Genomic DNA, 16,189 nt, shown 5'->3' on the forward strand with positions numbered 1-16,189 from the left:
TAGGTTTTTTTATAATCTGTATTCAAAAAAACAACACCATACTGAGGTTATTGTAAAAAGTGAAATATGTACAAATGTCTAAAATAAGAAAAAAAAATAAAGCCATTTTACTTCAAATCAACAGAAATTAAGTGATTGTATTATGTCATGTGGCGTCATAAAATTAAAGCATGACTCGTTTACTTTCTCAATCACGTACATCAAAATAATGTCAGATTATGAACCAATTTGCTGATGTAAGTGAAAAATAAGAATGAATGTTCAGTGTATTGTCTATACAGAAGCATTGACCTAAAGGAAAAACACTTCTGTTCAATGTCATTTATATATTTAATGGAATTATCACCGTGGATAACAACTGAACAGGACATTACAAAGTTAAGAAAAAAAAGAAACCGGTCAAAAAAGTGAACTGAAGGACATAAATTAAAAGCCCATTAAACATTTAATCTCAGTGGGAAAAATGTGAGACTAAAACAAAAAGAATCGAGGTTCAGGAGATCCATCAGGAGTTAATCAGAACTAAACACAGCATTCATCCTCCAGCGCTGCCCGTCGTGTGTTGAAAAGCTGAAAGGTCATTAAAGGTAGAGACTGGCAGCAAATACGATGTCTCTCTTGATCTTCGTTATTCCTGCAGAGACACGGAAATTAAGAGTTTAATGCATCATTTATTACATAATTTATAACATTTGTTTCAGGAGTGTTTAACCTCGTTAGTCCAGAAGAATTTCCTCTTTACAGCCATAAGGATGACGATGTATGCATCATCAAATGGCTGAATCATGTCTCAAACTTACTTAAAAGGGTCTGGAGCAATTAGGGCATGTTGGTCTAATGATTATTTTCATAATGAATTCATAAATAAAAGGTAAAAACACAACATCCCAGGTGTGCAGAGGTCTTATGTCTTGGTTTGTCTAACAAACAACCCAAAGATATTAAGCACATAGAAGAATAAGAAAACCAGCCAATGTTAAAAAGTGGCTTTAAGAATCGGCAATTGACTTTCTGGGGATGAACTTGATGTTTCTCACCTTCAGCAAACTTGTTCTCCAGCTCAGTGTTGCCGATGGCTTTGGCTGCAGAGCACATTTGTCTCAGGACTTCTTCCAGGCGGCGCATGCAACGGATGATACTCCCTACAGATACAAATACACACAGTGTTCAGTGTGTGGGACTAATGTTATTATTTCATAGTTCAATCTAGCAATAATTCATACAGAACGTTCAAGAGCAGAAGAAGGATATCTTGGAGGAATGTAGTTTCACTCCTTGCAGATCCGTAGTTGCGCACACACACACACCAGAGTTTCTCAATTAAACGTTACTACCTCAATACGATGACATGTAATGTTTCACAGCTGAGGTCAGTGTTGGCAGTCAGAGACAGAAACTAGGAGACTGACGGACTTGGGACTGTGTTCAAATCAAACATCACATAATCAATCAATTAGTGAGCCTCTGACAGCCAGCTGCACATGTGATGGTGAAGAAATCAGAGGCAGAATGGATTGGTAAAGCCACGTTGTACCTCGGCGGTGGAAGAAGAAGTAAATATACTCAAAGTATTTAAAGTGACAGTACGCGCTTTGCAGAAAAGTGGACCCTGTGACTGATGTACTTCATCACTGACATCATTAGATTGTTATTTTACTGCTCTAGCCGGTTGAGGTGGAGCTAGTTTGAACTTGTTTATTGTAAAAAAAAAAAAATCAAAGTCCGGAAATAACTATATCTGTCAAATTAATGTCGTAAATAATAAAGTACAACTAAATTGAAATGGTCGAGGTAAGCGCAAGAATGTCAAAAATTGGAATTGTAAAACAGGAAAGTGTGTTTTAACTTCCTGTCATCATCGTTGGATATTAATATGACTGGCACACCTTCAAAGACGTCGGTCATCTTGCAGATTTGAGCAAACGTGGCGCCGTTAGCCCAGGCGAACACCACATCCATGAGGTGAGGCTTGAACTGGTTCAGATAAGTCTCCTCGTCCACCTCCAGCTTGGCGTCTGCAGAAACTTTGGCTATGCGCTTCGCACACTCCTGAACACAAACAACAGCGTTCACGATTCCACCAAATCCAAACGCGTATCGATTACAAACAAATTGATTCAGATCATCTTTAGGTCGTCTCACCTGCATCTGTCTCAAGGGAGCTGCTAGTTGTTCGGTCAGTTTTGGCATCTCACTGGCCTGGAGGGCAAAATGACATCATTAACGTTGTGAACATGTGATAGCAAACTCCAAACATTTGTTTTATGTGAAATGTATGTTCTTTGAACTGAATAAAGGCTCACTGGAGAAGAAACCAATTTATTTGCCGAGTCAGATGTTTGTTTGTTTTAGCATTCAACATCAAAATGAGCAGAATTGAGAAATGACGCTTCAAACATTTGATCCTACTTTTCTTTGGAAATAAAACAATTCACGAAGTGTTAGTCAGCTTCAGCTGTCAGCTGGTCTACATTAACAGCTGATGACGAGCCAAAGAAAAGCTTCATTAAACCGTCTGACGCTGGGTTGCCTCATTGAGAGAACGGGCTTCATTAGGAAAGACAAACGCACATCAACCTCAGGTTTCTGTTTCGGTTGCAGAGAGGCCAACAATGCGACTGGAGCTCGAGTGTGTGGGAATGGGAATCAGCCGTTTATCTCAGTGTTCCAGAAAAAGGCTCTACGTCTGTATGGAGAACTAGAGGGTTTGTGGGTTTGTGTGTGTTTGTTCGTACATTCTCCTGGAAGACAAAGCACGACAGCAGGGCGGTGGCTTGTTCCACCGTCAGATCGTTAAAGAGACCGTTGAACACCATCTCCGTCAGCAGGAGCTCGTCAGCACTGGAAGAATTATTGGATGAGATGTTATTACTTTATACTTCCATCTCTTCCTTTGTTCTGTTAAAAACACTTAAATGTGGGCGGTTGGAGAAGGTAAAGACAGATGTTCTTCATGTTTCAGCCCTGGATACATACAACATTTCACCAAATAAGAAATCCAGACTTACCATCCATCTCATCAATAATAGATAAATAGAGGCTATGGGTAGAAGTAGACAAGCCACCGTTACTGCGATGACACCTCAATAGTAATTTATCTTCGAGGGTTTCACTCGATTTTACCAAGAAATCTGTCCTGCAGATCCTGTAGAACTGGTTATTTCTATATTCTATTAAAATAAAGGTTATAAATTACTAAACGTTAATTATTAAACTAAGTTTAGTCCAGTTTTACCAAACGGCTGGATATCGTTTCTGTGCCGTCATCAGCTGCTTATGAACTAAAGACTTTAGAATGAAAATCAGAAAGAAAGCCCCAAACCTCTGCTCCATGAAATCTATTCGACTTCCCTAAACCTCCATTATTATCACATCCTCATGTTTCATTAATTCGCTTATCCACGCAGCAGTTTCACATTCAAGATGGCCGTCAGACAGAGGCTGTACGTTGTCTTTTTCCCCCCCTAAAAAAACCTGTGTCATCATCAACTATTTCAGACGAGTGCTTTAATACTGAGAAACGTCCACATTCACAGACTACCTTCATCTGTTGGACGGGGCAACGGCCCACCATGATTAACCCAAACACCTCTGCTTTCCTCGTCAGTGTGACTCAGACAACACTTCTACAGATTGGTCGCTCGGTGTGCGCTCCATCCTTCCCTTACCTGCTAATTTCACAGGCGACCCTTCCTTTCATCTCGATGACATCGGACGGGCTGGCGAAGCCGAGGCGTCGCAGAACTCTCTTCCTGCACTTCAGCTTGTCCATCTGCAGGACGGTCCGAGCTTTCTTCAGCTCTCGCTTGGCCGTTCGGACGTCTGCTGCAATCTAAAACACACAAACAACGTATTGTTAAACTCAATGTACACTTGGAGGAGCTCTTTCAGGGTTTCTAGAAAATATTTCACAACTCCCAGATGTTTTGTGCATGAGATCATTTGAAACACTACAATAACTTTCAGAGTGAAGGAGGGGAAATATTTGAGTTATCTGCCAACAGATGTTCATCTGCCCGCTTATCTGTCCACAATAAAGTCCATTATCAACTTTGAACCTTTACCCCTCAAGATTACAACGCGCCAAAGACGCAATCACATGCACAGAAAGATTTCACCGGCATAGTTCACTGCTCAAAGAACTCAGAGGAGTTACAGCACAACGTCTCCAAACCGGTGGTTGCAGCTTTGGTCTTCATGGCATCAAATGTGTTTCAACTACATCGACCATGATGTGTGGCGTTAGGACGTTTTAGTGAGTCGAGACTTGCTAAGCAATTAAGGCAGGTGTGGTACGAGTGCTGTAAAGGCTAACGAGGAGGTCAACTGCAGGAATACGATGAAGGATTAGCTGCAGAGAAATGCCCGTAGAGGAGCAGGTTAATCTCTTAATCTGCCAATCAAACAGAGTTATCCAGTTTAAACTGCACCACATACCCCATCATTGCATAACACACACAAGACCACAGAGTGAGATACATGTTTACGCAGGTTGTCAAACACGGTCTGGTTTGCTTTCCGAGCTGGGTGTTTTGCCTTTTTAACCTTTCCAAATATGAACCCAATTTAACATTCTGACCTGATAATTTGGTAAAGCAGAGCACACAGATGCAATAATGTGCATATTATTTGACATATAAATATATATATATATGTTTATTTTTCTGCTATGTGACCTAAAGGTGAGGGCGAGGCCCTGTAGGAGTTACAGCCTTGCTTTCTTCCTGTGTTTCTCTGTAGGAGTATATGTGGCCCGTCTGGCAGGAAAAGACAATGGAAGGTCATTGATTGTAATCCAACAAAAGGTAGCCAATGTAGATAAAAAGGGGAAGATTAAAGTTATTAATATTTCAATGGAACAAACCCTACTGTGTTAACTGTGTATTTAAATGGGCTCATTGCAGTTGGACATTTAGCAGGTTATTCTACCGGTGACTTTTGACGCTCCCACACACAGAGACGCACATGTACGGTTTCTCACCAGAGCTTTCTTCTCACAGAGGGAATACACAGACTCCAGGTTGGGGTCGCTGTGCAGGGGGTGGGAGTACATGCGGTGCTCAAAGGCCTCCACTTTCTGAATAACTTTCTTCAGTGCAGGATCTTTGATGCCCATGTCGTCTATGGGGTCCAGCAGAGGAACACCATCTGGGAAACGTTTCTGCACCTCCTGCAGACAAAATGTTTTAAAGGGAAAGAGAGAACTTACGTGATGATTTCGGTTGAGTTCCACCAGTTTCATTATCTTTCTTTCAACATGGCTGCCGTTTGTACCTGAATAGACTTGAGCATGAGCTGTCGGTTGTCAAAGGGCCTCAGGTCTTTGGGGATGTAAAGGCGAACTGAGCTAATGGAAGTCAGGAGATGAAGCATCACTGGGACCACCTGGACAAAAACAAAAAGAGAGTTATACTCCCCCTGACTACAGAGACATGTGTGTATGAACTATGCAGATGTGTGCTTGTTGAATCCACCTGCATCTCTCCGGTCTCCCCTGGAGCAGCAGGTTTAGCAGCCTCAGTCGCAGCATCTTTTACACAGTCTTTACTACAGTGGACCAAAACCTCCACCACGTACAGCGGCTCCGAGTCTGTACTGGTCTAAATGAGGAAATGCACATTAGTCACAGCCACATGTAGATGGGATCACGTACGTGTGTGTGTGTGTGTGTGAGACACACCAACCTACCTTCACATTCGTCTTCTTGCTAAAGTTAACAACAACTCCCCAGCCAAAGTCTGCGTCTTCATTTTTTACCTGTGGGATCAAAACGGAGAGCCATTAAATGACGTGTTGAAATGAATAATGTGGTCAAACTGTGAGAGTGTGAAGCTCTACCTTGACAAGCCGCCCAGGCTGCAAGAAGGGCAGGCAGTATTTGGGTTTGTGGGTGAACTCTTGTATCTCTTTACCCAGCTTGGCCAGCTGCTGTCGGATTTTAAAGTAAGTGACCACGCCCTCTTCATTGGGGATCTCAATGCTGTGGTACTGCTCCTCATACTTCTTCATTTCTGCACAGAAAAATCAGGAACGTGATTTGAGTGGAAACTAGAGTCAGGCCACTACAGGAGAGGAAATGAGGTATTAGCGTCTTCCAGTGAAAAACATTTCTTTAAGGTTTTCTCCACATCGATCTCTTGACATCTAATAATGAAAGATGTCTCAGTTGTGGAATGAAAACAGTCAAAACTGTTTATTTTAGTCTTTAGCATGTGTCAACAAACGGCACCGTGTAACATTTCTAAAATAAAAAATACATCTGTTGCTCATCTGTTTCCTCTACAGGTTACTTGCTGATCCAGCATTAAGTGTGCTGTATTAAATATGGATGGAAATATGCTTACTCTCCACAACACCAGGCAAAGCCCTGTAGTGTTGGAACTGGTAGAAGGACTTCTCCAGCATGTACTCCGGGTTGATCTCCTCCACACGCAGCAGGTTCAGCACCATGTTGTAGGTCAGGTGGAAGGCGCTGTTCAAAGGGTCTGCTGAGCCCTGAACAAGCAGACAGACCAAAAACATTAAATATATACAGTCACGTTTTGATAATGTTGTTCGAAACTTTACTAGAAGTGCCAAGAAGGTATGAGGTCTAAATAAATGCTGGCTGAAGTCCCTTTCTTAAAGGAAATACTGAGCGAGATTTAGCAATCACACCCTCCAGACACACGGATATGAAGCGCAGCTTTCTCCAAGGATCCCTGGGAAACAGATTTACATTAACACGACCGCTTCCAAAAGCTTTGCAGCAACATATTTATAGCAGCTATAAACGTGTCAAATCAAAGACGAGAGGCTGAGTGACTCTGGCTTCGCTGGCACTGTGTGTGTTATTAAGTGTTTGACAGAGCAGCAAACGGTCAATGATCCATAGACTTAAGAGTCACTTTAGCAATTTCCATTTAATCATTCACACAAATTCTCAGCAAGGCAGCGGGGTGAATTATGTGTTTTATGTGATGGAATAGTTGGACTAGTGTTGGGTTAAAGAATGTGAGGACAGCACTGAAGATGTTATTCATGACTAGCAATTGGATGCAGACAAATCCCCACAACGTGTACGTAAAAAGCACGGTATTCACGGTACCTTGAGCAGCTGTTTGCCCACAGCTGGACTCATCTTCTCGTCCACCATGAAAATAACAATTCCCCTGTCGTCCATTCCTCTCCTACCGGCTCGCCCGGACATCTGGATGTACTCACCTGATGTAATCTAGACCACATGGAAACACACACAAGGCAATAAGAAGAAAGACATTCGCTAGTGAACGCTTCGCTCTGTAATATAATGTTTATTTATTGATACGACAAAGAATACTACCGAGAAGAAAAAAAACCAGGAGAGGCAGTGAGAGAATGTACTAAACTAACGCATATTTGAGTGAGAATATAACCAAATATTTTGAAGAATAGACAATGCGTTTAAATCTAGATGATGGAACTGTCTCATGGGGAAGAGACTGAAGCAGATTTCCACCTCTGGGGACTCTTTCTCTGTGTCACACGTGATTCTGATTCAATTCCACATATCTGCTGGTCTCTGGGCAATACACATGCAAAATAATAAACTATTTTTGTGTTGAAATGATCCGATGCCATGGGGATCAGCTCTTGATTTGAAACACAGTGTGTTTCAGGAATTCAAATGTGCGAGTGCCTGCGTGGAGCTTTGGCACCATCGGAGGCACCAGATGTTCCTGATGAACCTCTTGGAGAGAAATCTCTCCCCTCTCTCTCTTACATACTCTTCAGCTCTGTGTGAATGTGAGCTGGAAAGCCATGTGTATGAAGTGAAGATGAAGGGTGCATCTACGTGACGGCAGCTCCACACACACACACACACACACACACACACACACACACACACACACACACACACACACACACACACACACACACACACACACACACACACACACACACACACACACACACACACACACACACACACACACACACACACACACCTCTTATAAACAATACGTGGCTGTTTATGTGGCGCAGCAAGCCGTGGGGCTCGAGGACCTTATAAAGGCCTCAGAGCAACACACTGTGTGACAACTCCACACTGCACACAGACCAGAGCTGTTGTTTTAAAGAGATAGCACAGTGTATGGGGAGTTTTATCATTTCATTGGTAGAGTAACAAGGAGATTAGCCTCGCACTTTGCCTCAAAAGGCAGAGGAACTCTTCCACTAATGGATTCCTAGCTCACATAAACTACACTTTTTGGGCTCATCTTTCTCCTTCTGTGTGCTCACAACCACAGCTATTTTTTTTGGAATTGGAGTTCCACGACATAATGTACTTATGACTTATTATGTGACAATAGCAGCGTGCATGTGTGTGTGTGTGTGTGTGTGTGGGCTCTTACAAAACGGTGATTCTTGCCGTCAAACTTGCGTGCGCTGGTGAAGAGCACGGTGCGAGCCGGCATGTTGATGCCCATGGCGAACGTCTCTGTCGCAAACAGGGCCTGAAAGGAGAATAAAAAGTCAGCATCAAGACAATGTCATCGCAATATTCTGTCAAAGGTCTCCTGTGGAGTTTTCTTGGAAACAAACTAACATCTGTTTGCATTCAATGTCTCTTACCAGCAGGCATCGTGTATCTAATAAACATGGTGAATGTGAAAGACATTATTTAAACTCCAAAGAGATAGTACTGTACTGAATGGGGTAATCTTAAACATATGTGGACACATTTAAAGAAAAAAGGGAAATCTTCAAAAGTGTAAAAGAACTTCAGGGATTGTATTCATAGGTACAAGCCACTGAGGACTAACAAGCCAGACAACTAATAAAGGCTGCTCATCAAAACGCTTCAAGCTCCTGCTCCAATTTTAAAGCATTTCTAATGTTGCGTTGTTTACATTCATGCTGGCTTGCTAGCAGTCTTGTTGGCGTGTTACTTCCACAGACTGCTGATCAGTGGAAGAGCCTAAAATTGGCATCAGGACACAGGTCACAAATACAGTGCTCAACCAGTGGTCAAAAACCTTTATTGCTCTTGTACATACAAACAAAAGCAGAGAAGAGTTTTGTATCAATTCTCAACATTAAAACGTAATAAACATTTGAACAGTTTATTCTATAACGATGTATTAAACCTAATTTGGTGATAATGTAGGTTGAAGACTCCTTGAGCATCTTTACAAATCAAATCATTGCAGTACCTCTGCGAAGGGATAAATGTAATTTGCTTAAATGTGTGTTGATGAGCATGTTGTACCTTTATCAGGCCTTCAGAGAAAAGGATCTCTATGGTCTCTTTAAGGATGGGCAGCAGGCCTCCATGATGGATTCCGATCCCCCTCTTCAACAGCGGCAGCACATGCTCCACCTGAGGAACACCGAGAGCGTTGACAGGCAGATTAGTGTTTGCAGTATTAAGGTTTAGTGACCAGCTGGTTCATACGATCACAGCCAAAGTCACAGAGAGTGGGAGAGCATGTCGAACCTTCGTAGTGGAAAAGTGTGGGCTATGGTTGGCTTTGCCGTAGTGGTCTACCCACTAACAAGTGTTACTTCAACACGGCTGCTTTTCATACTGTGACTCAGCACAGCACGGTGTTGACATTATGTGTGCAGCCATTTACAGTAAGGCAGTTTAACTGTCTTCTCTTAGCAGAAAATGATTCTGAAGGAGACGCTGAGGTCTTTTTTTTCTGGTCTTTTCTGTGAAAGCAACGTGGCTGGTTATTAAAAACCTCCGGCGCGTTGTGAGGAGTGCGAGAGTTCAGTCCTCCTCACCTGAGGGAGTTTCTTGTCTTCGTCAGAAAGACAGTCCACTGCGTTGTTGAAAACTTCCTCCACCAGACGCTTCTCGTCCTCTGGAACAAACAAACGGTGCGTCAAACAAATGTCTCCCCGTAGCTGTTCATGAAACTATCTAAATATTAGCACAAAGCCATTTCTCACATCCTTAAGCTGCGTGTCTCAACTACTCCTCAAAATAAATGTTTGGAAAGCTGTTGAATGCTGCCGCATGTTTAACTAACACTATATTACTGTAATCTGTTGGATATGAATGTACCAACGGTTTGCTGTGACTGGGTGGCTCTCTCTGTCTCCTAGTCACAGGTCATTTGTTATTCATGAAACCATTCTTGGAAAGCGTCCCTCTTATGAGCCGGTGTTATTCAGAAACTTGGGACTTCCACGAAGTCCGATGACCCAAATGACTTCAGTGTCAATGGGACTTATTTTTAATAACAAAGCAATACCACAGACAAACACACACTGGGGCCAATGTAAAAGAATATATAGCTACGTTGCCTAAGCTAGATCTATGGCCAGTAAAACAGCCAGATAGGAAGAACATGTAACAGCCAAAACCCCACTTTAAATCATACAGAATCATATAGATGTTGCAAGAGCCAAGTGTCTAATAAAGCTCCCCTAGAGGCAGCAAACGCACTAAGACGTGCTTCAGAGCCATTGTAGCAACAAGCCAGATGTCTCACTTTTTGGGACACAAGGGAGGCTCAAAGAATATCCGAAAAGGAAACAGTTTAACCTCTGAGGAGTGCGATTGTACACAATACATTCTATGGCATTCAGAATTTTGATGTTTCTTATGTACACATAGAAACAACGTTCTGATGATTGTAAAAGAAAAGCCAAAGGGTCACCAAGACATTAGGGTACTTCTATCCGCCACAGCAAACGTCATCGCTGGAGTTCTTCCTTTGAGTCGATAAACGATCCTCTCTGGAGCACGACGATCTAAAGCAAACTCGCAACTATGTGACCAGTAACTGCTGAGGTATTTGGCTCTGGACCGGACTGACTTAATCACCCTCAGGCTCTTCTTATTAGTGGCAAAAACAACTATAATGCTGCTGTTCAACCAAAAAGAACACCGCTGTCAGCATCCCAACAACACAGTCTGCCTCTGTGTCCACCTGTCTTAGCATGAAGCGACCGAATTTGTCTGCTTGATGCTGCAGCTCTGCACTCGGGTCAGTTGGTTTGTGATTCGGCACCAGCCGGTCCCCTGACTCCAACACAGATCTGCCCAGAAACTGTGTGTCACAGCACAAAGCTGGAGGGAGGGGCTCTGTCTTTAGTGTTCATAAAAACAGACCGAGAAGAATATATAGGACGAAAGAGAACGTTAAATTGAAAAAAGGTAAAAGAGGATGGGGGATGGTTAGTAGCTGGTTGGCAATAAGAGGCCAGCCACATGGCTCCCTCTCCTCATTATAACCCACCTACGCACCCAAACAAAGGAGCTCCATAACACCAACAACCTGCCTGCAAACATGCTGGTTAAACAATCTGCCTTCTCCACTGATTGCTAAGAGAAATGGTCCCTTGAGTTTCTAAATGACAGACGTAAAGAAAGAAACGCACACGCATCGTTTTGAAACTGATGCTTCAGTAATTATTTTCTGTAGCTATAAAAAAAAAAACATCACATTCCGTTATGTGGATTCAAATGTCAAAGCAATATTTATACTCCTTTACCAATCCGATTATTGTATTTCAACGTTTTTCCTCGATCAAGTTAAATGTTCTTCTGTCTAATGAAATTATCCGAGTGCTCTTACTGGGTATCATGTGCTTCATTTTCTAAGAAAAACATTCTGTTCAAGAAAACTCTCAAAAACATGAAACAGTTGGCAAAACTTGGCAGCATTGACAAAAAAAAAAGAAAGTTAAATAAACCTAATTTATGAAAATGTCAACATGGAGGCAAAACAAACTAAGATGAGGGAGAAACAGAACCAAAGAATGACTTCATACGCATGTTTTGTTTCACTGAAAAAGCCTGAAGCAGGTGGATGTGAGCCAAGCTCGATCTACTGCTGGATGATCTCCCACCGCGCAGAGTTTTGTCCTCATGAGGCAACTTCACTTATCCAGTGGAGCAAACAGCTGCACCAGCTGTGCAGACACAATACGCCACATTCATGGCACTCGCTCAGTGGGGAGGATTCACTCGGCTCCACTTGCCAACGATTTAGCATTTTGGTGAGCGGTTTCGCTCGCCCGGTTTCAGCTCAGATATAACCACAGATATAATCATTGTTCAACGTGCTAACAGTGTGACTTTATATCCGACGGGAAAATACAGCCCACAATAAAAACAATGTGGTTTAGTTGAGCTTATCAGAGGGACATTAAATCAAGGTGACATTTGATTACTTACTACTGGCCAAATAAACAGGTAGGAATTCATTTAATCTGCCATAATAGATGTCACCCAAAGACATTGAGTTTACTATCATGTCGCTGGACTATTAAATACTCAAACTAAAGAACTTCTTGCAGGAGTATTACATAATCATGCTTGACTTGCTGAACTACCACTCTTGTTGCAAAGCATAGGTTTGTCGAGAAACAAATTACAAACACAAAGAAGTTGTGATAAAAGCACACCTGTATAGTACACACACCTCTGTTAAAGTCCAGCTTGGCCACCTGCAGAGCGTAGGCCTCACATTCCTTCTTGCTGAAGCTGAAAATGATGACGGGCTGGAAGTTTCTCTCCATGATCATCTTTACTATCTTGAACACGCTGGACGGCCCTGAGGAAACCATTCATGAGAGCACACATGAATGAATGAATGAATGAATAAATACTGGTGCAAATGATTGAATTTAAGATGTTTACACATTTCCATCTTATAAACCGACACATACCTCTAGTGCCTCCTTTCCGCCCTCTCGGGTCCCACTTGCCCCCTCCGCTGCCCCCAGAATCCCCTGCATCTCTCAGCACCTGCATGGCTGTGTTGAAATTGTCATCTCTGAAGTCTCCCTGAAGAAAAGCAACACAGATGTAATGTAGCCTATCGTGTATATCGTGTGTAGACTGATGCTGATTAATGCATCCAAAATAAGGACACAAAGAAACACGTGGTCTGTTTCTAGTCCGACTTGTTTAGGATAAATAAGCCAACTCTCTTTCAGAAATCAGTTTGTAGGCAACCGTACATTCTCATCAACAACCAGGTGGAGTCCATCGCCTCCTGCTGGGAAGAGGTAGTGTTGCAGTGGAGTGGGACGGAAGTCTGTGTAGATTACATGGCATGGCTACAGGAGACATGAGACAGAAACACTTCATTAACTATGGAACAAAATGAAAAAATAAACCACGAAGAAATGTTACCCTGATGCTTTCATGAAGACGGATAATTGCGGCTCCTCGTATTACATACAGGAGGAGGTACCTTAAAGGAATACCTCACCCACAAAATGATCATTTGTATATAAATGACTCACCGCATGTTACCTTGAATTCTTATTCTTATACTTCCCAAACAACCATTTTGGCCAAAATTGTACTTATTATCCACCACTACCGTCTAATGCAATCGCAGGAGCACTACTCGCAACGCAACTGCTACTTTTGTTTTAGGGTTCTCTGTTCACCATGAAAACAAACATTTTCTTCAATAGTTTGAGGCAATCTGTAGCGAGTAATTGATGTACAAATAGTCATTTTGTGGGTGAAGTATTCCTGTGATCCTTATAATTATAATATATGCCGGTACAACATCCCACCTGTTTATGTAGGTGGGTAATCCACTCAGCAAACTGCCGGGCGTTGGGGATGGTGGCTGACAGGAAGACGTAATGCACGTTGTCAGGAAGAAGAATGATGGTCTCCTCCCAAACCACACCGCGCTCTGAAATACACAGACAGCAGAGGCATTTGTTACAAGAATAATTTTACACCATGGAGCTTCTATTCATAAATTAGTGATTGCCGCAAATAATCTTGAATCACTGAGGCGTGACACCTAAGAATGAATCGGTACCACTGGTTTGTATACGAGGACTGATGATCCAAACCACACTGAACGTCAGTCAACAGTGCGTCTGTGCAGCTTGTATTCTGTTCTCACCTGCATCTCTCATGTAATGGATCTCGTCAAAGACGACCCACGCCACCTCCCTCATGATCTCAGAGCCTCGGTACAGCATGCTCCTCAGGATCTGGAGGAAAAGGCAGTTTATCATGTTAAAACAACCACTCAGTGATGCTTCTACTCCCAGTTGCACACCGAAACCTGGAGGAGTCTTCTAAAAACCACCGGTGATATTTGACCAATACCATAATGACTCCACTTTATCAGACCTCTTACCTCTGTGGTCATGACAAGGCAGGAGGCAGTGGGGTTGATGGTGACGTCGCCAGTCATCAGTCCCACATCCTGGAACTCTTCGTACATCTCTCTGTACTTCTGGTTGGAGAGGGCTTTGATGGGGCTGGTGAAGATCACTCTCTGTTTCTCTCTGAGGGCCAGTGCAATGGCGTATCTACAAGAGGACATAAGACATTCACTGACATGACCGTGCAACTGAAAGCAAGTCAGATGAATAAGTCAACCAATATTTCACCTCAAAGACAATTATGACTGCTGTCAATGTGGGCCTTTTCTACCAAGAAATATGCATTCCTTACTCACCAAAACAGACAAGGAACAAACTCCGTTAAGAGTACTCAAGGGTGAGAGTAACACATTACATTTACTTGCCTTACTGTAACAATTTCATATCTTTATGTACTTTTTTGAGTATATGACTACTCTATATGTTGACATAATGTACTTTACGCTGCAAGTCTAAAGGTGTATTTTCTGTAATTTGGGTGCATGCAACTGCATGTTTTGGACTCCAGACAAAGTTCAACAGTACAGTAAGAAATTCATATTGAACACAACTCCTGAAGATACTCACTCAGCGCAGACAGTCTTGCCAGCAGAGGTGTGAGCGGACACAAGCACCGACTCGTTGTTGTCGAGACATAAGATGGCTTCACGCTGGAACGGGTCAAGAACAAAAGGGTACTCCTGCAAGACAAGCAAGACATGTCAAAACAAAACAAACATCCAGGTGCAATAAGCAAGTACACAATGCACAATATTATCTAAATGAACTCCTCATAAAGTAAAGGTGTGATAATGTGCAAGTATTCTCCTTTTAGAAACAATGTGCTGCTGTTTTAAAGTTAGAAAAATGTTTCCAACAAAAGTCTGCTTATTCATTTTGCCCCCTTCCAGAATAGACAAGACATTACAAACTAAAGGACACAATTTAAAGATGCGTTATACCTTGGCTGCTTTCCCCACTCTCGGTTTCAGTGGTTTGTACTCATCACTGGCAGGCAGTGCGACCTATTGAGGAAAGACGGAATTGTTAACAATCACAGTTTTTACATTATAAATTGGAAAAATTCGACAATTTAAATTTAAGACAAATAATAAATACATTGAAAAATATATCTTGAAGGCCATCTTGATAACTGAAGGCCATTTGGAGTGACACGTTAGACAGCACTCTCCCCAACAATCACCATAACAAATAGTTTTTAAGCAGCGTGTGGTACCCGACATGTTACTAGTTTTTATTTGTCAACCATGTGTCAGTTTGCTTGGATTTGTTTTCTTTACCTCATGTGAGCATCCTTCCACCGTTTCAACTTGCTCCACCTTCACTTGGGGCATAACCTCTGCAAGACTGTAAAGATACTTTCTATCAGTTAAAGTTACAACAGCACATAACTGTACAGAAACCGTTTTAAGATTCCAACTCATCTCACTTTAGTTCAGAACCTGTCTCGTGTCGGGGTTTCTTCCCAAACACCATCTCCTCTCCACCGTCACTGTCAGCCTCCCTCTTGACCGCGGCAGACGGAGCAGCATCCTTGTCGGTTCCATTATTATGGATAACTTTCCTGGAAAAAGGAAAAACACAGAACTGTTGTTACCTGAGCCTGTCCTGGTTTAATATTACATTCGCACTTAGCGTTGCACCTGAACGTTACATGAACAGTCACGCTAACGCTAGCTTGTAGCTTTGAATGTGCCAGTATTAAAACAATGTTGAACATTAGCTACATTATATTTAACTAAAGTAAATATTCAGCATACGTTTATCAGCACAGCCAGGTGCTTTATTTTAAGTTTCATTAATAACGAGTTAACGTTAGCTAACTGACCTAGCATTAAGTCACAGACATGATGCTACGTTCAGGTACCATCGACTCTTCTGACCCTTCAAATAAGAAACATTATTTTGCAAAAACAAAAAAGCCTTTACCCAATTTCTGGTGTCAGGGAAGCGGGGATATTTTTACTTGCGGTGGTTTGTTGTTCATCGTCAAACACGCTGAACAAGCCGTCTCCAAAAGCGTCAGCCATGATTGTTAGGCACACTTCCCACAATACAACAC

At 42.2% G+C, this 16,189-nt stretch overlaps 1 protein-coding gene across 1 annotated transcript; it reads right to left on the reverse strand.

Annotated features, from left to right (window-relative positions):
* On the reverse strand, positions 1-16,186 carry mtrex (Mtr4 exosome RNA helicase). Its single transcript, XM_076088050.1, has 27 exons — positions 16,057-16,186; positions 15,557-15,691; positions 15,408-15,474; positions 15,069-15,131; positions 14,695-14,807; positions 14,100-14,274; positions 13,860-13,950; positions 13,516-13,640; positions 12,946-13,044; positions 12,652-12,769; positions 12,405-12,536; positions 9,754-9,833; positions 9,233-9,343; positions 8,376-8,477; positions 7,088-7,213; positions 6,345-6,495; positions 5,839-6,011; positions 5,689-5,757; positions 5,475-5,600; positions 5,275-5,385; positions 4,982-5,170; positions 3,669-3,832; positions 2,736-2,841; positions 2,143-2,199; positions 1,887-2,049; positions 1,038-1,142; positions 1-634 (listed from the first exon to the last, which is right to left on the reverse strand). Exons 1-27 carry the CDS (start codon positions 16,155-16,157, stop codon positions 582-584), a joined length of 3,105 nt encoding a protein of 1,034 aa, XP_075944165.1. The 5' UTR covers positions 16,158-16,186; the 3' UTR covers positions 1-581.
* Positions 16,187-16,189: the final 3 nt, after the last annotated feature.

The sequence above is a fragment of the Anarhichas minor genome, unplaced genomic scaffold (assembly GCF_050575085.1).
Source record: "Anarhichas minor isolate MPS153535 unplaced genomic scaffold, ASM5057508v1 ptg000002l, whole genome shotgun sequence".
In the NCBI taxonomy this organism is placed as follows: domain Eukaryota; kingdom Metazoa; phylum Chordata; class Actinopteri; order Perciformes; family Anarhichadidae; genus Anarhichas; species Anarhichas minor.

Bases quoted from the DNA above. Each gene is read 5' to 3' on its own strand.
- mtrex (XM_076088050.1), bottom strand. From the start codon at position 16,157: ATGGCTGACGCTTTTGGAGACGGCTTGTTCAGCGTGTTTGACGATGAA. The intron at 15,475-15,556 runs GTGAGATGAGTT...GTATCTTTACAG, and splicing joins GAGACAGGTTCTGAACTAAA to TCTTGCAGAGGTTATGCCCC. The intron at 6,012-6,344 runs GTAAGCATATTT...TTTTCTGTGCAG, and splicing joins TTTGCCTGGTGTTGTGGAGA to AAATGAAGAAGTATGAGGAG.